This window comes from Capsicum annuum, chromosome 9, assembly GCF_002878395.1.
Source record: "Capsicum annuum cultivar UCD-10X-F1 chromosome 9, UCD10Xv1.1, whole genome shotgun sequence".
Taxonomy (NCBI): domain Eukaryota; kingdom Viridiplantae; phylum Streptophyta; class Magnoliopsida; order Solanales; family Solanaceae; genus Capsicum; species Capsicum annuum.
In genome coordinates, this window is record NC_061119.1 from 204463066 (window position 1) to 204486903 (window position 23838).

The following is a 23838-nucleotide window of genomic DNA, read 5'->3' on the forward strand; positions in this document are numbered from 1 at the left end:
GTAATAAAAAAATCAAATTAAAAATAATGAAGGAAAGAAAAATTACAATAAATAATACAATAACAAACAATAATAAAATTTAAAAATAAAATAATATTAATGATAATGATACAAAAAATTAGACATCCTCAACTACTAGCCTTCTCAAATATTGGGAAATAATGCAAATAGTAAAAAGAAGCCTATTAGCCAATGAAACTTTTTCTGGGTGCTTAGCAAGGATTAAAAAATAAATCCAAATTTCATGAAAGTGTGAGTTTGGTCTAATTGTAATATTTCTTTAGTCTTCTTCTTTGACCAAAAAAAAAAGGAAAGGAAAAAGAAAAAAAGCATAACATTAGAGTGGAAAATGACGTGGGAAACCCACAAGGGCTAAAGAGAGACTTGCATCTTCATTTTCAATTAACAAATTCAAGAATTTGAGTAATATTGAAAGAAAACCTTCATTTTATTTTATATTTTGCAGAGAAAATGGTCAAAATTCTCTCAATCTTTATTTTAAATTTTAACTATATATTTATATTTTATGAAGGTTCTATGACGTTTCGAATTATTTAAAACTAAAATTATAACACCCCTAAAAACTAACATGGCAAGCGAATGTGTTTCACTCTCTTAAAAAAAATTTAAAATTTTATTTTTAATATTTCTTTTATATATATATATATTTCTTCTTCCTATCATCATATCCAAAATCTCTCCACCAACACCCACCATAACTTAAAATTCATTAATTAGAAGACTTATTTACATGCAAATTAGAAAATTTTCTCTTAGATTCATCACCCTTTTCGCCTTCTTCCCAAATAGTTCTTCAAACACTAATTTCTTTTCTTTTCTTTTTTTTTTTTCAAAAAAAAATTGAAACTCCACGAATCAAGAATGGCTTTTACACTAGTTTCCACCATGGCTGCAACACTAAGGCTAGTTTTTTATCCATAAACTTGTAGAAAAGCTCAATTTATAATCAAAGAAGTTAAAATTATATTTTTGCCGTCACCGTCATTGCCAAATTATGAATTGTGAATTTCATCTCGCCCATCACCACCACCGTCACTCCCATTTTCATTCCCTTTTATCGAATTTGGAGTGAAATTAAGAAATTAAATGCAATGAAAAAGAAAGTGAATGGTAGCAATCTCTTAACTATTTCTCAAAGCAATCTTTGATTTGGGAAAAATGATAGAAAGAGAAAGGAAAAAAAATTTAATGAGTATTTTCATTTTGATTTTTGAGATTAAAGGAAAGAAGACGAAGAGAAAGGGAAAAAAAAGAAGAACAAAAGAATAGAGTAACAATGTAGAAGGAAGTGAATTAAAAAATTGATAAAAAATTAAATACGTACATTTTACACGTGTCAAAATGCGTGTATCTCACCACTCAACATAAATGTAGTTATGTCTTTTCAGGGATATTATAATTTCTGTTTTAAATAATTCAGGGGGGTCATAAAACCCCCGCAAAGTATAGGTGTGTAGTTGAAATTTAGGATAAAAGTTGAGGCTCTATTTTATATGATAATGTTTGATTGAATATATTATTAAAAGAAAAAAGAAAGAAAACTTGTTATATTTATAATAGTTATGATTTATTTTATACTGTATCATATATTTATCTTTCGCTCTATAAAAAACTTAATAATTGTTAATCTTTCATTTTAAATGTGTCTCAACCTTAAGATTTTGTACATGGACATATTGATTTTGATTCGATTGATGTGATGGAATACAAATATACTTGAACTTGTTTAATAATTCATGAACATATTTAAATCTTGATTGTCCAGGAACATACTTTAATTAATTTAATTTTTTGGTTAATAAGACTTGCATTAAAGAAAATTAAGGAAGTTGTTTACCCAACATTGATTATTCAGGATTTAGTATTATAAAATCATTGAGTCCCATCCTGGGGAGAATTATTACAGTCTTTTACAGTTCTAACAAAATAAGTTTCTACAATGTCAGCCAACACAGCATGATGTGTACACATTGGTGAAACTTTAAAAAAAGTCGTCTCCAGTTGGATTTCTGAGTCAGCCATCAGCTTTGCCAATGCATCAACAACTCCATTTTGTTCTCTATGGCAATGGAATATCATAAAATTTTCTAATTTTCTTAGTTTTGACCTGTAATCATCAATAGTTGCGTTATAAAAAAAGTTACCCGAAGATAACATAGATAAAACCTCAAGTGAATCAATGTTTATTTCAATAGGAAGCAAATGATGCCCCTCTACCATCTGCAAACTTTCGCTGAGAGCCAACAGTTCCATGTGATTGTTGATAGTCCAAGGCAATCCCTTAGAAAAACCCTAATTAAACCACCAGTGTTGTTTCTCACTACCCCCTAATTCCACCTTTGCCAGGATTTCTTAGACAAGACTTATTAGTGTTGAGTTTGAACACACCATCTTAGAGAAAGTTCCATCTTATATGAATGTCTAATGTATGAGGAGAAGGTTTATGCTTGGGCTAGCCATAAGAGTGTATTCCACAGTCTCAATATAAAGCTGGTGGAAAGAAGCTTTGTTCCTCTTCTTGTCAAAGATATTACGATTTCTATTCTTTCAGATTCTCCAGAAATTGAAAGGAAGAATACTATGCCATTTGAGGATATGATCATAATTAACATTCTTTAACATAAATCAGGTGGAAGACTAATTACGAGAGTAGAGATTTGCTAGATCTAATCCATTCACCTAGACCTTTTAAGAAATAGAGTAGACTAGAAATTTTGTATAAAGGGACATTCAAAGAGGATATGAAGGATATCCCCAGTATGATGATTACAAGCAGGACAGTTAGGGTTAATGGGGATGCCCATATTAGAGAGAGTGTAAGAGATATGCAATCTATTGTGCTGGGCTAGCCAAAGGAAAGCCTTGACTTTATGACGACAATTTACTTTCTAGATTCATTGAAAGTACCCCTTTGGGGTGTTTTTGTGGGCTTGGATACCCTTGAAAAGAACGGTATAAGTACTTTTATTAAAGAATAATCTATTCCCATTTAACCCCCAAATGAGCTGGTCAGAGGGAATTTTGGGGTTGTTTCTAAAAGAACATTTAATGTAGAGAATGAGATCTGATGGGAGTTGAGGAGAAAAATCATTAAAACAACAGATCCTCCTATTTCAGACGTCTACAAGCTTTAGATTGACCTGGGAGATGCTGATGGGGCCTTGGATATATCAGTCTCCTTAAGAGTTCTAAATGAGGAATTCATTTATCCAGCCAGAAGTTGATTTTGTCCTCCTTATGAAAAATTCATTGCGCTCTTTTTTGGCAGTATTCCCCACCCAAAAGTTTATTCTTCCAGATTCTGGAGGTACTAATCCTATATGAAGAAGGCTTCTTATTATATTTGCTTCTAAGAATGCTGGCTAAAAACTGTTGGGATTATGGTAATACCTCCAAGCTAGATTGGTTAGCGTGGTGTCATTTCTAAGGCTTGCTTTCTGCATACATAATCCACCTTCCTTCTTAGGGAGGGTAAGGATATCTCAGTTCATTACATGCATTCTCTTTTTTTTTTTTATGATAAAGCCTCAGAGAAAGTTTCTTTGAGTTTTATCATTGGTAGAGAGAATTTAAATGGGGAGAGATAGATTAGGGGGTAAAAATAATTATTTTTAATTTGTCTAAATGTTTTTTTCGTAGTAAATGTCAAAATCAAGCTAGACATATTTAGAGGAAGAACAAATAGATGAAAAAAATAACTTAGGTGTAGGACTTTCATGAACTGAAACATAAATAGATGAGTAAATCGTACATTTTTCAATAAAAAAGACATTATCAAAATGTACTATTAATAAGTTTAAAAATTGGTCTTAAATATATGATGACATTTTCATTATTCTAGGAGGGCATAACATATATGACCTCTGTCAAGTAAATATTTTAATTTTTAGTGTGCCTATTTAAACACCTCAAGTTGATCTCAGTTGATAATTAAATATTCCTTCCATCTTGTTGTATTTCATGGATTTTTGATATTGACGTGACACATAAATTTTGAAAATGTTTAGATGATCATTTTATAAGTTAGAATAATTAAGATGTTTAGATTTACATACTCAAAATTAAAGTGTTTAATTATCAGTTAAAACAAATTTAAATATCTGTTATGTATTATGTCTTAGAAGAAAAAGATTATACTATATGTTAATATGAGAAAAAATTCAAATGTGTCATCAAATCGTTAATGACTCATTTATGTCACTCGTTAAAAATTTGACACATCTATGTCATTATAACTACAAAACAGTTTCATTCGTACCGTTATTTTTTAATGGTAGTATTACAAATTCACTTTTACCACGTGACCTCTTTTTATAGGTTCAGTTCATCAAATGCGAATCAGCCAATATTACCTAAATTAATATCTAAGGGAAAAAAGAAAAAAAAAAAAATACACACACTTGCATAAAGAAAATTGTTGGGTTCAAAATCGAGAGGGCATCATGTGGAAGTTTATAATTTGCAAACTGAGAATGATGATAATTCAGTGACAAATAAAAATATACTAAAAGTATATTAGTGATATTATTCGGCCAATTAACTTACACATGAAAATTAATATTAGAGAAAATATAAAATTATTGGGAGAAAATCTTCACTAAACAAAACTCTTAAAAGATTAAAAGACTATCTTGTAGATGTACTACTATGTTATGGTATGAAAAAAAAGTCTTTTATTTATAAATGTTAAAATTTTTTCTCTCCAATAAAAATGTTTGTCAAATATAAAAATATTTTATATTTTGTTTAGCAAAAATAAAATAATTATGACAGTAATTTTATTTTTGAAAAATATACGGAAGCAAAGAGACAAACAATATGTGGTGGCAGATCAGAGAGTTGATTTTTTTAGTATAAATAGAAGAAAGGTTGTTTGGAGGTGAATGAACATCATTAGCTTTATCAACCACTGTCCCAATCCTTTTGGATCCTATGAATCTCCTTCAACTTATCTACCCTTAAACAAAGAACATCTTCTCTTCCAAAATCTTGAAGTCCCCTCTTACAAAAATAAAAATAAAGTACTACAGAAAATTGCTACAAAAAAGTCTCAAGTTTTCATATTATTAGGTACCCTTTGTCTCTTTCTTTAAATTTTGCACTATTTTATTGTTGTTATTATTTCTTTGTCGTAGACTTTGCATTGTTCCTTTTTTAGTTGTTACATTTTCTTCACCATCTTCTTCTTTCTTTTTATCTGGATTTGTTGCACTTGAGCTGAGGGTCTTTCGGGAAACAACCTCTCTACCTCTCGAGGTTGTGGTAAGGTCTGCATACACTCTACCGTCTCAGATTTGACGGGTTATGTTGTTGTTGTTGTTTCTTTCTTTCAGTTGTGAGCTTATGTTTCTATCTTTTTTCTTTTTTTAGTTTACTATCATCGTCAGTTCCTTACTGGTTAGTGGGAAAATGCAGTCTTTCTTCACTTGTTTATGCTTGAAAGTTGAGTATGATATTAGTAAACAGATCTTAAATTTCAAGATTTGCTATGAATCTTGTGGTTTTATCCCTTTTTTCAGCTGATTATGCTTTCATTTGATTTTGGGGTCCCCTTGTTTTTCTTTTTTTGTACTTGTAAAATGATAAATGATGGTTCTTGGAACATGGAATCTTGGAAATGACTTACAATCTCTTGGATCTTTATATTTTGTTCAATAATCCCAAGGTTTTTGTAGTTACATATATGTAATTGATGATCTTAGCACTTCTCTCTTGCTTGTTGGTTTTCTTGAAAGAAAATCAAGAAAATGTTCAGAAGTCTTAACCACAGAAGTCTTGGTGTTAGGAAAGTTGATGTCTACTCTACTCCCCATAATAAATAATCCCTAATTAGCCAAATTTGGTAGAGGTTTGTTTTCCTCCTTTAGTGTTTTGAGCTGTGTATAGATAAAAATCAAAGTTTTCTTGTTGTTAATTGACACAAAATAGGAATCTTTGTGAAAAAAAAATGGTGGGGGTTTTGGATAATTGAGGGTTCTTCTGTTTGATGAGAATTATGTTGTTGCAGTTTTAGTTTTCATTTCTTAACTTGGATTTTGTTTCTTATATTTGGTTACCTGCTTTGTAGTATGTTATTATCATTATTTAACGGCATAATACATAAACAAACACTCAAACCTGTCCTCGGCTGACAAGTAACTGCTTCAACCTTAAGAGTGTACATCTAGCATGCATCAATTCAGTCACGACTGACTGCTAAACACTAACTCTTCCCCCTCTTGTCTTGCGGAGACATCGGAGCTGACGTGGCACATAAATTTTGGACGCATTTGGATGATCATTCTGTAAGTTGGAGTATTCAGTTGACGCAATGGAGACAAGTTGAGGTGTCTAGATGTACATAGTCAAAGCTGGAGTGTTTACTTGCCAGCTAAGGCCAAGTTTGAGTGTCCATTTATGTGTTATGCCTTGTTTAACTGACTCATTGATTTTGAACTGCAAATTTTCTTCACAGTAACTGATAAACATGTTGCTTCTTTGTTCTATGCAGATCCGGTATATTGAGCTCTTCCAGAAGGTTTTGAAGAAAGAATCATCATTTCAACACTAGGTAAACTTTTGTTTGAATTTTGCTTGGCTTTTGATTGTCAGGAGATATTATTACGTTATTGATTTTATGTTTGTCCAACTTTCTCTTTGGTTACTTAAATGTGTTGAAGCTCTAAAATTATGGATAGTAATGTGCCCAGCACGGGTACCAGTAACTCTACCTACTAAGTTTTAGTGCTATGATTCGTCTTTAATGGTCTTTATATTCATCATTGTCTAGGTTCCGATCCGTTATGGGCCTCTCACAATATCCAACTCCAGCAGATGCAGGAGTACTAGGTGTGATTCTAGTAAACACAGCCATATCCATATCCATTGTCAAGGAGATACTACGATCGATTCTTCGCCTGATAGGCATCCGTATCGCATCATGGGAAGACTATTCTATTGAAGGCTCCTCAGACTCACTTGAATGCCGTGGAAGCCCACCAGAGTCATACATGGAGGAGTTCAGAAGCCGAACACCTGCATTTCGTTATGACTCGCTATGCATCTCTAACCACCCTGAACAAGAATGTTCTGTGTGCCTAACAAAATTTGAGCCTGATGCAGGGGTAAACAGTCTCTCATGTGGTCATGTTTTCCATAAGCTGTGTCTAGAGAAGTGGCTCAGGTATTGGCATGTAACTTGTCCTCTTTGCAGAAATTACTTGATGCCTCAACAAGAAGAGGACGATACGTGTCCAATGTGAGATTAAACGTTTTAAGGTGCCACTTCATCCATTTGAGGATGTTATTATGTACAGCTTAGTATTGTACAGGCTGAGTATGTGGATGCTTGATCTTTGACATGATGTAGTCTGTTAGCTTGTTATATTTGTGATGCTTTGCGTCCTCTCAGAGTGACGGGTCTCTTTGGTGTGACCAAAAACTTCATACATCATTGTACATGATTTAGTTCTGTAGCTTTGTTGTGTTTGTAATGCTTTGCGTCCTCTTATAGTGACGGGTCTCTTTGGTGTGACCACAAACTTATACATTGTAGTAGTACATGGTGTAGTCCTGTAGCTTGTTGTATATGTAATGCTATTTGTCCTCTCTGAGTGACGGGCAACTTTTGGTGTGACCAAGAACTTATACATTGTTGTTCATATGTTACTCAAAGCTCTCTTATGTTCCCACTTCCATTAGAAACTAAACCACTATTGAGGTTCGCTTGTGAACATGATCCTGATATGTTCCTTACATGAAAAATCACCCAAAAAAGTTGAAGAAAGAAGGTTGGAAGGAAGGCTCAGGTTCAAGTATGGATCGAGTGGTCGTTTCTCGGGCAGCTACTGACATAGGTTGGTCCGAGCTCGATCCTAGCCCACTCACCTTTCCCCAAGATTGAAAATTAGAAATAGGGGTCCTAAAATCTTAATGGAAAGAAGAAATTATTGCAGCTACGAACTTGAACATATGCTTTCTACAATAACATACCCAGTGTAATCCCAAAAGCGGGGTCTCGGGAGGGTGGTGTGTACACAGCTTTACACCTACCTTATGAAGATTGAGAGTACATTTCTGAACATATGCTTTCTGTTTAGACTATTTTTAACAGAAAAATGTGGTTATGTCGATGCTACAAATACATTTTTTGGATACTTTTGTTTTTGATTTTAAGCTTCATATCCTTATGTTTCCTTTTCTTTTCTCTTGTGTGAGAGAAGAGCTGAATTATGTGAAAGATGCAAGACAACTCTTTTCTTTGCATAGCCAGTTTGGTCATAAAAAATAGTTCTCTCAAACTTCCTTTGTGTAATTTACTTAAGAGTTGCTTCGTATTTTCTCATCTCAAACTGTTCAGAATGCTTTATCATGCTTTCACATCCGTTTATTCTGTTTCTGGACTGCTTTAGACTCTGTTTCCTTGAGCCGAGAGTCTATTGTGTATACTTGAGCCTCTCCAGACACCACTTTGTGGGACTACACTAGGTATGTTGTTATATACTGAAGAGACCAAGAGAGGAGGAAAAGCTCGTTTCGCATTTATATTCTTTATTACTCAGATCAAACTTCTTATTAGGGTGTACCAATTCTCTTTCCTTTGTTTGTTATCTTAGGGTTTCTTGTTCTGAGCGGGTGTCTTTCGGAAATAACCTCTTTACTTCAGCTTGAGGTAGTGGTATGGACTGCCTACACTTTACCCTCCCCGGACCCTTGTCTGTGGGAATGTACAGGGTATGTTGTTGTTGTTGTTGTTGTTTGTTATCTTAGTGGTGGGGTGGGTTCAGTAACGGAGTCAAGATTGTCACTAAGGGTGGTCTGGTCAAATATAAAGAAATAAACACAGAAAAGGCAAGAGATTTTAACATATAGTATATACATAGTATAAGTTTCTAGTAAAGGGATGACAAGCGTGGCTCCACGAATGAGAGCAACGTTTAACCAAGAATCAACCAATACACAAATACACAGCAACCTATCATCCTTTATAAATTTACAATCCGACTTATCAATTAACACAGTACTTATGAGCAAGTGTAAAAATATAAATACTTTATGAAAGGACTTAGCTTAAAGGAACAATTATTGTATGCTTAATACTTTCATATCTCAAAAGAGCCTTAACTGTTGAAGCTACTCCTGAGCTGAACAATACTGTGGTGATTCAGAAAGTTAGTTAGTCACTTTCCAGCAGCAAGCTCGGAGAGTTTAGAGCCAACGGACATGCTGGTGCGAGTCAGGCCGGAGTTCCTGTGATATCTGCACCTGAAAGAACCTGCATGTGTGGTTGGTGAGCATAAGCAGCTGTACTTTACACTTGATGTTTTCCTTAAGGCTGCTGGTGAAGAAGGCGTGGAGGACGGCAATGGTGGTGACTTCATTGATTCAAGACATATATGTGGTACGTTTAACTTCTTCTTCCTAGTTTGTGCAATGTCAACTGGTTGTTGAGACATAGTTGGTTGTGCTTGTTCAGCCATCCTTCACAAGATTCTGCACAAGAAATCAATAGGTATGAAGAAACTCCGAATGGAATGTATGAATCTTACTATGTGTCATGTGAAATCTTGATTCTTGAATCAACACCCTACTTCACGCACACAAAAATCAGCCGGGTGTGAAGCCAGGTAGGGCCAAGGGTGTAGACATGTAATTACCCCCCCCCCCGGAGAGTGCATTTTTACCTCTCTTGACCTCTCTTAACTTAATTCCTCTCTCTGTTTTGCCCGTCCCTTTTTCTGTGGGTGTGTGTTGTGTTTTCCGGTGGGGGTGTGCCTTGGTGTGGCTGTGTGTGTATTAAAAAAATGGAGAAAGTTTGTGTAATGGCGTTAGGTGTATGTTTCCAGTGAGTATGTCGATGGTGAGTGTGTGTCCATAATTCTGTGTGTGAATCCCGTTTTTCCTCTATGCGTATGAGTGTGTATATGTGTTGTTGCTGTGTAGTGTGTATTCCAGTGGAATGAAAAAAAAAATGGTCCCTTCTGTATGTGTGTGAATTTGTTAGTAAGGGTGAGTGATGTATGTCCCCTGTATGAGAATTGTGTGTGCATATAAATTCTGTTGAGACTGTGTTGTGAGGTATGAGAATATTGTGCGGGTTCCCTTTTTACTGCGCGAATGTGTTGTGTATATGTTGGATTGTGTGTGCTGAGTATGTATGCGTATATTAAAAGGGGTTCATCTAAACCTCCTTCAACAGAAACTATAATGACCGACGCTTCATGCACACAAAAATCAGGCGGGGGCGAAGCCAGGTAGAGCCAAGGGGGTTCAACTGAACCTCCGTCAATGAAAATTATATTGTTTATACATCGATAATTCTTTTTTAAAAAAAATTATATATATATTAGGTGTCGAACCTCTTGTTGCTTCTTCGTTGGTTTTCGAGCTAGATCTCTCCATATCAAGAAGTGAAAAGACACTTGAAATACTTGGAAGTGTGTGGCTATAATACTAATAACGAAAGTTTCATCGGGAGATCAGACAAACGATGATCTTTCTAAAGAGTTTCGATTCAGAACTGTTATAAAGTCTCATTTTGACATTATTTGTTTTTTTATTTATTTCATTCATCATACTGGAACCATTAAATTCATCTCGAGAAATTGTTATCACCTAAAAGAGGTTTTTTTTTTGTTGTTCTAAATGCAAATAGAAAATGCCAATATCATTGATCATAATGGCATTTAATCTTTCCTATATAAATATCCAATTCCCATCTCCATAATAATAAAGCCAAGAACATGAATACAACAGCAATAAATAATTAATTACGTCTCTGTTTCAAGCAAGTTACAGTCAATTATATGAAGAGAAGAATTGTATGAAGGGAAACAAATTGAAAAGAAATTAACATATAAAAAGTCAAAAACAAAATTAATAAATAAAATTAGAGAAATGGAATCCTAAAAATTAAACTTAATACCTGAAAAATTGTAAAGAGTGGGGAATGATTTAAGAGATGCAATAGGGGGGGTTAAGTTGATTAGAAAATGTTGATGAATGTTTTGCATTGATTAATTAGGAAACTTTTTTTTTCTTTTTTTGGTTAATCAAAAATATTATAATTCTTGCCGTATTTGACTCTTTCTTAGTTTGAGATTTGAGGTTTATCTTCTTGCCTTATTTTGTGGTTGATCTATTTTCTTTTTTCTAAACCACTATTTCCCCCCTTTTTTCTCTTCTTAAATTATATTTTAGCAAAAATAGAAAGGAAATAAAGACCGCAAAAATAACAAGATAAACAAAATAATAACAGACAATAGTAAAATTAGGGAATAAGATATTATGGGAAATACCGTCGTAAAAATAGAGAGTAAGATACTATGAAAATACCAGATAAGATTATTATGTATTACGATTTTACTCTCGTATCTTTCATAACTTGATATTATTGTTGTTAAGTGGCGAAGTCTGGAATTTATCAAAGGAATTTAAAATATAAAGAAGTAACATATAAATAAATCAAAGGTTCAACATTTATTATTTATATATAAAAAAGAATAATTTTAGTCATATATAAACAATGTAATTTTTCGTTCAAAGGTTCATTGGCCATACATTGTTATTTTGGAACATACAACTGTAAATAAAGCATCATACATAAACATGCTCGTCACTTGACCTCAGCCAACATTTATTCACTTTGATTTTAGGTGTCACAACGAGATGCTTAAATTAGTGTAAAATTGAACAAGTAAACACATGCGTTTTATATGACGTTCTACATTGCAATTCACATTGATATTGGTATCTTTAATTTAATTAGGTGACCTAATATTATGAAAATTCTTCCATATTAATATTGTAAAGAAAAAGGCACTAAATAGCAAAACTCTTTAATTAGGTGACCTAATATTATGAAAATTCTTCCACATTGATATTGTAAAGATAAAAATTAAACTCTGCTAGTATTTTTTTTTCCCTTTTCAGGTTTTTATATTTAATTTAAGTATTTCATACTTATCTTTGGATGCATAATTTTTTTTCTTTCTAAAATACTTCGTACTAATTATGTTTCCAATAATGACAGATTGAAGTAGATCTTGAATTAGTTTTAATTAGAAGACACTGATTTTATTTTTCAATTAAAGAAAAAGGCACTAATAGCAAAACTATTATGTATTTTAATCCATATATATATATATATATATATCCTTATGCTTTTTTTTTTTTAAGAATAAATCGTCATTTTTCTTTAGTTTTAGGAAAAGTCCTTTTGGCCACAATAGAAAAAAGTTATATTTACACTATGAACTAGTTAATTTTTTGGATATTTTTACCCTTTTACTTTAAAAATTAAATAACTTTATCTATTTGAAAGAAAAGGGTAATATCGTCTTTTTATTATTGTGGCCAAATTTGGACCAAATTTGTGTGGCCATTTAGCACTATCCTTTCCTTTATTTAACTTCAAGATAGATGAGATCGAATGAATTGAATAGAATTTCAAATCTTCCAACGTTCTAGAAATACTATATTAAGGACTCTCAAATTACGGAAATACTCAATAGAGAAAATCATAAATAAACATAATTGTACCCACTTTATTTATTAATAAAATTATGTTTCTTAAAAAAAAAAATCTTACAACACAAAATATATTAGGCGGTGCTAATCTAAGTACGCCTTACCCTTAAAACGAACTAAAAACTAATATAAACAAGGAAAATTCATATAATCAATCATAACTTATTTAGGATTGAGCTGTTAATTATATTATATAATAAAGTAGGAAGAAATGAATATATAGCCATTCATGAAGTAAACTTAGAAATGATTTATTTATGTCATTGGAGGAACCAAATATTTTAACAAGGAAATTCAAAAAAAAAAAAGTTGGAATGTTTTCTATAACTACATTTCGCTATAACGATAAAAAAAATCGAGACAACCAACTTCGTTATAAAGAGATTTCACAAGGTATTATTTCAATTCAATATTGTATTTGGTGTTTCATTGCGCTTTTTTACTCACATCATCGAAGAGAGTAAAGTTAGTAAATCAGGCGTTTGGTCATCTCAATCCACGTATTCTCGAACCACGTCTATAACTTTAACTGTGCCGTTTTAAGGGTAAAACAATAATTGCAATATATTACAATTCCTCATTAAATAAGAAGCTGCAGTCTATGTTGCACAGATTCTCCAAAAATGTTGTTGCAACCATATAGAATCATTTAAAAATACACTATTTTTGAAAGATCCGATGCACATCTTTGAAGAGTCTGAGCAACATAGCATATATGCATCCAGCGAGACATGTAACTCGAAAGAACTTTGATCAGCACAAGGAACTAATGCGATCAAACCTAAGTTGCGCGAACTCTTCATGTTCATGCCATATCTGTGTCGAATTCTCTGAAACTACACTACTTTTGGAGAATCCGACACCCATTCATTGACCTTTTTGAAGATTCCAAGCAACATAGGATCAAACAACAATTTCATGGTTCAAACAAACCAATCCAAGGAAGGAACAAACATAAAAAGTTTATCTAAAGTTACCAAATGGAGGGTATACAAGCATGAACTGAATGCCTATAACAAAACTTAGAAGACACTTAACTAATGGAAAAAAAAATAAAAAAATTTACTTTCCAGAAAAGAAACTAACAGTAATAGTTTTGATTCTTACTCCAAAAATCAAGACCAAAAATTTTCCTAAACTATCGGAATGGTTCAAAATTTACCCCAACGCGAAAGTGGCAAAGTTTTAGCTGGACGAAGTGCATGTATTGATCCCATCCTTGCAGTCTCTAGTGAGATCATTAAACGTCTCGACTTGCTTTTTGCCTCTCAAGAAAACTTCAGTATCAACTGAAACTCTCATGTAACCATCAAATTCGACAGGGCTTCCGTTATGAAGCTTTGTTGTATCTAAATACCATTCACTGTTTTCGTCCCATAAATCCCTGTAGTCACTGAGGAAATGTGTAGTATACTTGTCCTTTAAAGGATTGAAAAAAGATGTGTCTTGCTCATTTGTCGCGATGTATAGGTGTCTTCCATCATCGACCTTGTTTTGCAAACTAGATAGAAGCGCGTCTGGAGAAGTATCTTCAGCAAGATGTGGCCACATTTCCCGGTTCCTTGCCTTCTCCCCTCTCACGACATGGACTGAGTCATAATCCCAGTTCAGCCTAGAAGCAATAGCCGAAACAATATCCATCAAACGTCTTGACTTCCATACTAAATGCCATGGTCGTTGAACAACAGATTCTGTTTCGCCCTCACATACTCTGTACCAGTAATTGTCTGGCTCAACGCTACCAAACTTCCTCACAATTAAAGTATCCTTCACTGTAGATAGCTTCATCGGTGTAACTCTAAAATCTTCCACAAGATGGAGAGATAATCCATCTTTTTGGTGCCATTTTTCCCAATCAGTCCAAAACTGTTCCTGATCAAGAACTGATGCCGAATCCTTTAAATGCTCAAAGTCGAAGTAAAACCTGAAATCCTTTCCTTCTTCGTCTACGCCAGATGAAGTGTATATCTTGGATAAACAAATATTCAAGTCCATTATCAAGGTCCTGTTCAAGTACTGTGCCTCGCCTAACGCACACATGAAGCTCCAGAGATAATGGTTCATGCTCTTACACCTATCCCCACCTCCGTGATATGCCAGATACTTCCCTCGACGGAAAGCACTCTCTGATTCCACCACAGGAAGTGAGTCGTTCACAGCTTCACCAACCTCAGGCAGAGCAATATTTTGTCCCCCCGCTTTCGCTTGTGCCTTCTCAAACCCCTCATCTAACTTACCTGCAGTTCTGTCCTTGTTCTTTCTCTTCCTTTTCCGAGCATTCCCACCAGAATGATACTCACCAATGCTCACCACACTAAGTGTACAGTTCTCCGACCTAGAAACCACAAACTCGCGGTAATCCTTGTAAAATGCAGCAGTCTTCCCATCTTTAGGCCTAAACCGCCAAGCCATGTGGCACGAACTATCATTCGATCCACGGACCGACTTCCCAAATCTGTAAAAATGGATATCCTTGAACTTATCAATGGCTACCCTCATCAAAAAATGAAACACATCTGGATCAGTACAATCAATAGGTTCATCAGTTTTCCCCTTACAATCAGGAATACTTTCAGTACCACTGTCAGCATCCGTCAGCGAAACGTCGACATCTGTTAGGTTGATAAAGGTAGAAAATGCTTTCTGATTTGCACCAATAAAATCCTCACCAGTCTTCATAACAGTGTCATCAGTTTTAAATGTGGCATTGGATTTAGATGTAAGGAAATTAGTGATTTTTGTTGTAGGATGGAACAAAGGGTCTTCAGGCTCATAAGTTGCAGCCATTATAGTGAAAACCAAAACTCCAACTACAAATATAGTGAAACAAAGATTGCCAATCATTTGCAATGCATTTTGTCCCAGATTTTCTGGCCTGAAACTTCCATTCCGGGATAGCAAATTTGGCGATCGACCCCCCATTTTTCCTACTCCTTCCAATCACTATCACCACAAGAAACTCACAAAATCCTCTAAGGCCTAAAACACAAAAAACATAACAAACTTTAAAATATATAGACATATAAGGGTGCTCGAAAAGTCACATTTGACAAAATAAAGCCAACATTTCCTATCACTGTCACCCCAAGAAATTCACAAAATCATCTAAATCCTAAAACACAAAGACATCAAAATCTTTAAAATATGTAACAGATGAGAATAGAACTCTACAAACAGAAGTAAAGAGAGCTCGAAAAATGTCAAAATTGACAAAACAATGCCAATATTTCCGATCACTAACACCACAAGAAATTCACATAAACTTCCTTAGACCAAAAGCCCAATGACATAAAAATCTTTTAACATATGTGTCATATGAGATAGAACTCCACAAACAGAATAAAGGCTGCATGAATAATGGTATATTTCACAAAATACCACTATCACCACAAGAAATTCACAGAAACCTTTTAAGGCCTAAAACAAAAAGACATAAAAAATCTTTAAAATACGTAACATATAAGAGTAGAACACCACATATAGAAGCAAAGAGTGCTCGAAAGTAGGGGGTGCTCGGAAGATGTTACATTTAACAAAATAAAGCCAACAATTCCAATCACTATCACCACAAGAAATTCACAATAAGAAAAAAAAACCTCTAATCCTAACACAAGACACACACATCTTTAAAATATGTAACATATGAGAGTAGAACTCAACAAATAGAAGCAAAGGGTGATTGAAAAATGTTACATTTCACAAATAAAGTCAAAATTTCAATCACTATCATCCAAGAAATTCACAAACACCTCTAAGGCCTAACATACAAACACAGAAAAATCTTTAAAATATGTAACATATGAGAAAGAACTCCACAAACAGAAGTAAGGGGTGCTTGGAAAATGTTATATTTGACAAAATAAAGCCAACGATGCCAATCACCATCACAAAAAGCAATTTACAAAAACCTCTAGCCTAAACACAAACACATAAAAATCTTCAAAATGTGTAAATATAAGAACAGAACTACACAAAGAGAAGTAAAGGGTGCTTGAAAAATGTTACATTTGACAAAACAAAGCTAACAATGCCAATCACTATCACCATAAGCAATTCACAAAAACTTCTAAACCCTAAAAACACACACACAAGAAGAATCTTTAAATATGTAAAATATGAGAGCAGAATTCAACAAACAGAAGCAAAGGGTGCACAAAAAAGGTTACATTTGACAAAATAAAACAAACAATTCCAATCGCTATCACCACAAACAATTCACAAAAACCTCTAAATCCTAAAACACAAAACACATAAAAATCTTTAAAATATGTAATATGTAAGAACAGAACTCCACAAAGAGAAGTAAAGGGTGCTCAAAAATGTTATATTTCACAAAATATCACTATCACCACAAGAAATTCATCAAAAAACCCTATATCGTAAAACACAAACAAATAAAAATTCTTTAAATATGTAACATATAAGAACACAACTCCACAAAAAGAAGTAAAGGGTGCTCGGAAAATGTTTCATTTGACAAAATAAAACCAAGATTCTAATCACTATCACCACTAGAAATTCACAAAATACCTCTAAAGCCTAAAAAAACAAAGACACAGGCAATTCACGAAAACCTCTAAATCCTAAAACACACACACATAAAAATCTTTAAACTATCTAACATATAAGAACTCAACTCCAGAACGAGAAGTAAAGTGTGCTTGAAATATGTTATATTTGTCAAAACAATCCAATCACTATCACCACAATAAATGTTGGAGTCCCACATCGGTGGGTTAAAGGGTACTTAGTCTCCTTATATGGTCTTGGGCAATCCTCCCCTCATGAGCTAGCTTTTGAGGTTGAGTTAGGTCCAAGGTCCATTTCTTTATTATGGTATCAGAGCCAAGCCACCCAGTTCATTAATTCCGATGTTGGGCCCCCGTCTTATATTGTTCACGCTTCAGATGTCCAGTCCTGGGCGTGTGGGGATGTTGGAGTCCCACATCGGTGGGTTAAAGGGTCCTTAATCTCCTTATATGGTCTTGGGCAATCCTCCCCTCATGAGCTAGCTTTTGAGGTTGAGTTAGGGGCGTGTGGAGGGATGTTAGAGTCCCACACCGGTGGGTTAAAGTGTCCTTATCCTCCCCTCATGAGCTAGTTTTTGAGGTTGAGTTAGGGCTAAACTCCATAAAGAAAAGTAAAGGGTGCACTTCACAAAATACTATCAACACAAGAGATTCACAAAAACCTCTAAATCCTAAAGCACAAACACACAAAAATCCTTCAGTATGCAACATATAAGAAAGGTTGAGTTAGGCTCAAGGTCCATTTCTTTATCAAGAAATTCACAAAAACCTCTAAGTCTTAAAACACAAACACATAAAAAATTTCAAAATCTGCACTATATAATAACAAAACTCCATAAAGAAAAGTAAAGGGTGCACTTCACAAAATACTATCAACACAAGAGATTCACAAAAACCTCTAAACCCTAAAGCACAAACACACAAAAATCCTTCAGTATGTAACATATAAGAACAGAAATCCACAAAGACAAGTAAAGGGTGTTTAAAATATATTTCATTTGACAAAATAAAGCCACAATTCCAATCATTGATACCACAAGCAATTCACAAAAACACTAAGTCCCACAACAGTGGGATGAGGAAAAACTGCTCTACTTTGGCAATCCTCCCATCGGCCATCGGAGTTAGCTTCTAAGGTTGAGTTTGGCTCACGTGTCATATCTTTACAAAATCTTACTCCCTCCGTTTAAAAAAGAATGACCTACTATCCTTTTTAATCCGTTTAAAAAAGAATGACCTTTTCCTTTTTGACAATACTTTACTTTCAACTTTCCACATGGCATGTTGAAGACCACAAGATTAAAGTTTGGTACATTTGACATAACTTTAATTTAGGACCACAACATTCAAAAGTTTTCTTTATTATCTTAAACTTCGTGTCAAGTCAAACTAGGTCATTCTTTTTGAAACGGAGGGAGTAATACATAAACACATAAAAAGCTTCAACATGTGTAACATATAACAACAAAACTCAACAAAAATGAAGTAAAGACTACTCCAAAAATGTTTCATTTATCAAAATAAAACCAATAATACTCAGATCTGGATGAATCTTGAATTAAGGGTCAGCTTTGTTAGTGGCAAAATGATGAAAAATCTATACATAAAGATAACAATTTGATAAACCTCATGAATCCTGAAGATTGATTATGAATACCCTTTTAGCTCAAATAAATTCTAATATTATTTCTCTATCTTTGTCCCTACTAAAAAACAGGAAGAACCTCTAAATCCTAAACAAAAACACTCAAAAATCTTTGAAATATGTAACATGTAAGAATAGAACTCCACACTTTGAGCTGAGGGTCTATCAGAAACAATCTCTCTGCCCCACAAAGGAAGAGGTACGGTCTACGTACATCTTACTCTGCCCAGACCCTATGTGTGGGACTACACTGGGTATGATGGTGGTGTTGTTGTAAGAAAAAACTCCACAACGAGGAGTAAAGGGTGCTCGAAAATGTTACATTTCACAAAGCCAAATTCCAATCACTATCTCGATAAGAAATTCTCAAAAACCTAAATACTAGAACACAAACACATAAAAATCTTTAAAATATGTAACATATACGAACAGAACTCCATACTTTTCAGCTGAGGGTCTATCGGAAACAAACTCTCCCACCACATACACACACATAAATATCTTTAAAATATGTAACATCTAAGAACAGAACTCCACACTTTTGAGCTGAGGGTCTATCGAGAACAGACTCTCCTAACACATACACACATAAATATCGTTAAAATATGTAACATATAAGAACAGAACTCCACACTTTTCAGCTGAGGGTCAATCGGAAACAGACTCTCTAACAACAACAACAAACCCAGTATATTCCCACCTAGTGGGGTCTGGGGGGGTAAGATGTATGCAGTCCATACCTCTACCTCTAAAGAAGTAGAAAGACTGTTTCCGATAGACCCCCGGCTCAAGGCACGAGATACCACACAAACACATAGTAAAGCACAGAAGCAGATTACATAACATAAATACGGCACAGGAGACTAGGTGGGTAGGTTCTAAGAAGATTCATAAAAAGAGGATTAATATTGCGTGTGTTCAGGAGACTAGGTGGGTAGGTTCTAAGGCTAGGGACGTGGATGGGTACAAGCTGTGGGTACTCAGGGAGTGAGAAGCGTCGGAATGGAGTGGGCATCTTAGTGGATAATAAGCTTAGAGGACAGGTTATGGAGGTTAAGAGGGTCAGTGATAGGTTGATGAAGATTAAGTTGGTCATTGGGGGTTTTATGCAGCATGTGTGTAGTGTGTATGCGCCGCAGGTGGGCTCGGAAGCGGAGGTGAAAGCGAGATTTTGGGAGGATTTGGACAAGGTGGTGAGAAGCGTGCCTAGCTCGGAGGAGATTGTCATAGCAGGGGACTTTAATGGGCACATTGGGGTCTTACCGAGAGAATATGACGATGTGCATGGAGGTTGTGGTTTTGGTGATAGAAATGGTGAGGGAAAGGCTCTGTTGGATTTTGCGAGGGCCTTTGGGCTAGTGGTAGTGAGTTCGAGTTTTCTAAAGGACGATCACCTGATTACCTTCCGAAGCGCGATAGCCAAGACTCAGATTGACTTTCTTCTGCTTAGGAAAGGGTATAAGGTGTCATGTAAGGACTGTAAAGTCACTTCGAGTGAACATCTTTCGACCCAGCACAGGCTTCTAGTGATGAACTTGTCTATCAAGAAAGGCAAGAACAGCAGGGCCGGGGAGGGTCGACTTAGAATTAAGTGGGGTGGTATGACGCCAGTTAGTGCACTGGAGATGGGGGAAAAGGTGGCGGGAACGGGAGTGTGGGAGTGCAGGGGGGACATAGATGTTATATGGGATAGGGCTGCCAGCTGTATCACAGAGATTGTTAGAGAAGTGTTGGGTGTTTTGAGGGGTCGAGCAGGATGTCATAAGGGGGACTGGTGGTGGAATGAAGAAGTGAAAAAGAAAGTGGAGATTAAGAAGGAGGCGTATGTTAAGTTGATTGAGAGTAAAAATGAAGAGGAGAAACGGGTGAATAGGGAGGTTTACAAAGTAGCAAGGAAGGAGGCTAAGTTAGCAATTACGATAGCTAAGTCAGCAGCGTTCGAGAGCTTGTATGCGGGGTTAAAGAAGAAAGGCGGGGAAAAGAGGTTGTATAGGCTTGCTAAGGCTAGGGAGCGGAAGGGTCGTGACCTCGATCAAGTGAAGTGCATTAAGGGGGAGGATGGTAGTGTTTTGGTGGAGGATGTTCACATTAAGAAGAGATGGCAGGAATACTTTCATAGCCTTCTGAACGAGGAGGGGGAAAAAGGCATTGAGTTAGGGGAGATGGAGCACTCGGAGGAGAGCTGTGATTTCGGTTACTGTAGGTGTTTTAAGGTTGAGAAGGTCAGAGAGGCAATTCGTAGGATGCTAAGCGGTAGGGCGACGGGGCCTGACGAGATTCCTGTGGATTTTTGAAAGTATGCGGGTGGAGTTGGTTTAAGGTAGTTGACTGATTTGTTTAACGGCATTTTCAAGACTGCGAGAATGCCTGAGGCTTGGAGATGGAGTACGATGATTCCATTATATAAAAACAAAGGTGACATTCAGAGTTGCAACAACTATAGGGGTATTAAGCTGTTGAGTCACACAATGAAGATTTGGGAGAGAGTGGTTGAGCGGAGATTGAGGAGAGTCGTGTCCGTTTCGAAGAATCAGTTTGGATCTATGCCTGGTCGTTCGACGACAGAGGCAATCCACCTGGTGAGGACATTGGTGGAGTAGTATAGAGAAAGGAAGAGGGATTTACACATACTGTTTATCGACCTGGAAAAGGCATATGATAAAGTTCCGAGGGAGGTTCTTTGGAGATGCTTGGAGGTGAAAGGGGTCCCGGTGGCGTACATCAGAGCTATTGAGAACATGTACGATGGAGGAAAGACCTGCGTGAGGACGGCGAGAGGAGACTCGGAGCATTTTTCGATCGAGACAGGGTTGCATCAGGGATCGACTCTTAGTCCGTTCCTATTTGCGTTGGTGATGGACGTGTTGATGCGGAGAATTCAAGGCGGGGTGCCTTGGTGTATGCTATTTGCGGATGATGTAGTGCTGATTGATGAGATGTGGGGGGAGGGTGTATGTGTGAATGACGAATCGAAGGTTTGGAGGCAAACCCTTAAGTCTAAGGGATTCAGGTTGAGTAGGTCCAAGACGAAGTATTTGGAATGCAGTTTAGTGACTTGAGGCAGGAGGACGAAGTGGTGGTGCGGTTGGACTCCCAGGATGTTTGTAAGAGAGATAGTTTTAAGTATCTTGGGTCTACGATTCAAGGGAATGCTGAGATTGATGAGGATGTCTCTACACGTATTGGAGCAGGTTGGATGAAGTGGAGGCTCGCCTAGGAAGTGTTGTGTGATAAGAAGGTGCCTCTTAAGCTTAAAGGCAAATTCTATAGAGTGACAATTCGTTCGACCATGTTGTATAGAGCGGAGTGTTGGCCGGTCAAGTACTCCCACATCCAAAAATTGAAGGTGGCGAAAATGAGAATGTTACGTTGGATGTGTGGGCTTACTAAAGGGGACAGAGTTAGGAATGAGATTATCCGGATGAAGGTAGGAGTGGCTTTGGTGGAGGACAAGATGCGGGAAGGAAGACTGAGATGGTTTGGGCATGTGATGAGGAGGGGCGCGGATGCTCCAGTTCGTAGGTGTGAGAGGCTAGCTTCGGATGGTTTTAGGAGTAGAGGTAGGTCGAAGAAATATTGAAGGGAGGTGATTAGGCATGACATGGAGTAGCTTTAGCTTACTGAGGACATGACTCTAGATAGGAAGATGTAGAGGTCGCAGATAAGGTTAGAAGGCTAGTGTGGGTGTGTGGGTTGTAGCAGGCAGTCAGGAGAGATCTTGTGTAGCCAGGTTCGTAACCCTAGGACTGTGTACTTAGGTGTCGTTGGTATGTGAGGGTATGTTACTAGTAGGTGGGGGACCTATTTCTTATTTCTTAGTCCCTATTTTCTTATTTAGTGTGCCCTTATTTCTCGTATTTCATGTTTTCTGTGGTTTCATTTCTATTATTTCTTATTCCTGATTTTTCTGTTATGTCATTCATCCCCTTGTTTACTATTCTTTATCTTGAGCAGGGGGTCTATCGAAAATAACCTCTCTACTTCTTCGAAGGTAGCGATATGGACTGCGTACATCTTACCCTCCCCAGACCCCACTTTGTGGGTTTGTTGTTGTTGTTGTTGTAACATAAAGAACAGAACTCCACACTTTCCAGCTGAGGGTCTATTAGAAACATACTCTCCAACACACACTCATAAAAATCTTTAAAATATGTAACATATAACAACAGAACTCAACAAAAAGAATTAAATGGTGCACAAAAAGAAGCAAAGGGTGTTTGACAAATGTCACATTTAACAAAATAAAGCCACCAATATACAGATCTGACTGAATCTTGAATCAAGAATCAGCTTTATTTACAGAAAAATGATGGAAAATCTGTACCTCATGAATCTTGAAGATTGATTATGAACACCCTTTTAGCTCAAACTGAATACTCTTAACATTATTTCTCCAACACCTTTTGTCCCTGCAGCAAAAAAAAAATAGGAACAAAAGGTGCATAGATTTCCTTATTTTGTGGAGGCAAATGCAAATGAGTGACTGCAATGGTTATTGCTAAAATGCGCACGTGGTGTTCTACTATTGTAGAATTTAATTTTGATGGTTGGATTTAGGTATCGAACTAAATCTATTAAATAAACCTAGCTTTATTTAGTTTCATTTGATTTGATTTTACATTTTTAAAATTAATAATATTTGATTTGATTTTGATTTTGATTTTATTCAAAAAATAAATAAAAAAATCAAAGAAATAGCTGAATCATAAATTATATACATATTTTGTTTTAATTACATATACATAACATATTATTACCTTTTATGAATAATTTTTATATCTTATATATATTCCATCAAAATTTATTTTTAATTTAAATTTCTTGTATTAGATGTACAATATGTTGCTGTTTTTTTTCTGTGGTAATCTTATGATTTAGTTTTTTTTTTTACTTTTGAATGAATTTTTACTTTTTTCTTTTGAATGCATTATTTTTTAATTTTTTTTGCATTTAATTTATAATCAAGGGATAAAGATAAATAATTTCGGAATTAATTTAGAAGAGAGGCTTATCTCATGTATGGTTGGAAAAAAATGCATGGAATAACTCAGCCCGGAATTAGTTATTTTGTGGTTGTATTGTTTTCTTATCCCTCCTTGAGGGTGGAATAGCTAATCTCAAAATAACTAATTTCAA

The 23838-nt window shown here is 35.4% G+C and overlaps 2 protein-coding genes and 1 long non-coding RNA gene across 12 annotated transcripts; 1 reads left to right on the plus strand and 2 right to left on the minus strand.

Moving 5' to 3' along the window:
* Positions 1–4890: 4890 nt before the first annotated feature.
* On the plus strand, positions 4891–7668 carry LOC107854019 (probable E3 ubiquitin-protein ligase XERICO). Of its 10 annotated transcripts, none has more exons than XR_007044544.1 (4): positions 4891–5091; positions 6253–6421; positions 6512–6571; positions 6791–7668. XR_007044544.1 is itself a non-coding variant. In XM_047396454.1 (4 exons), exon 4 carries the CDS (start codon positions 6804–6806, stop codon positions 7260–7262), a length of 459 nt encoding a protein of 152 aa, XP_047252410.1. In that variant the 5' UTR covers positions 4897–5091; positions 6253–6347; positions 6512–6571; positions 6791–6803; the 3' UTR covers positions 7263–7668. The 10 variants fall into 10 exon arrangements, 8 of the variants coding, with proteins under 8 accessions (XP_047252410.1, XP_016554504.1, XP_016554503.1 ...); XR_007044545.1 differs by having other exon boundaries at positions 4892–5091; positions 6253–6357; XM_047396454.1 differs by having other exon boundaries at positions 4897–5091; positions 6253–6347.
* A 1188-nt stretch (positions 7669–8856) lies between these two features.
* LOC124887221 lies at positions 8857–11814 on the minus strand. Its single transcript, XR_007044546.1, has 2 exons — positions 10925–11814; positions 8857–9492 (listed from the first exon to the last, which is right to left on the minus strand). It is a non-coding gene; the product is annotated as an uncharacterized LOC124887221 (long non-coding RNA).
* A 1612-nt stretch (positions 11815–13426) lies between these two features.
* Positions 13427–23435, minus strand: LOC107854015. Its single transcript, XM_016698998.2, has 2 exons — positions 23027–23435; positions 13427–15507 (listed from the first exon to the last, which is right to left on the minus strand). Exon 2 carries the CDS (start codon positions 15448–15450, stop codon positions 13714–13716), a length of 1737 nt encoding a protein of 578 aa, XP_016554484.1. The 5' UTR covers positions 15451–15507; positions 23027–23435; the 3' UTR covers positions 13427–13713.
* Between the last annotated feature and the right edge of the window lie 403 nt (positions 23436–23838).

What these genes read in the sequence shown, in the direction of transcription:
- LOC107854015 (XM_016698998.2), bottom strand. Translation starts at nt 15,450, where the DNA reads ATGGGGGGTCGATCGCCAAATTTGCTATCCCGGAATGGAAGTTTCAGG.
- LOC107854019 (XM_047396454.1), top strand. Translation starts at nt 6,804, where the DNA reads ATGGGCCTCTCACAATATCCAACTCCAGCAGATGCAGGAGTACTAGGT.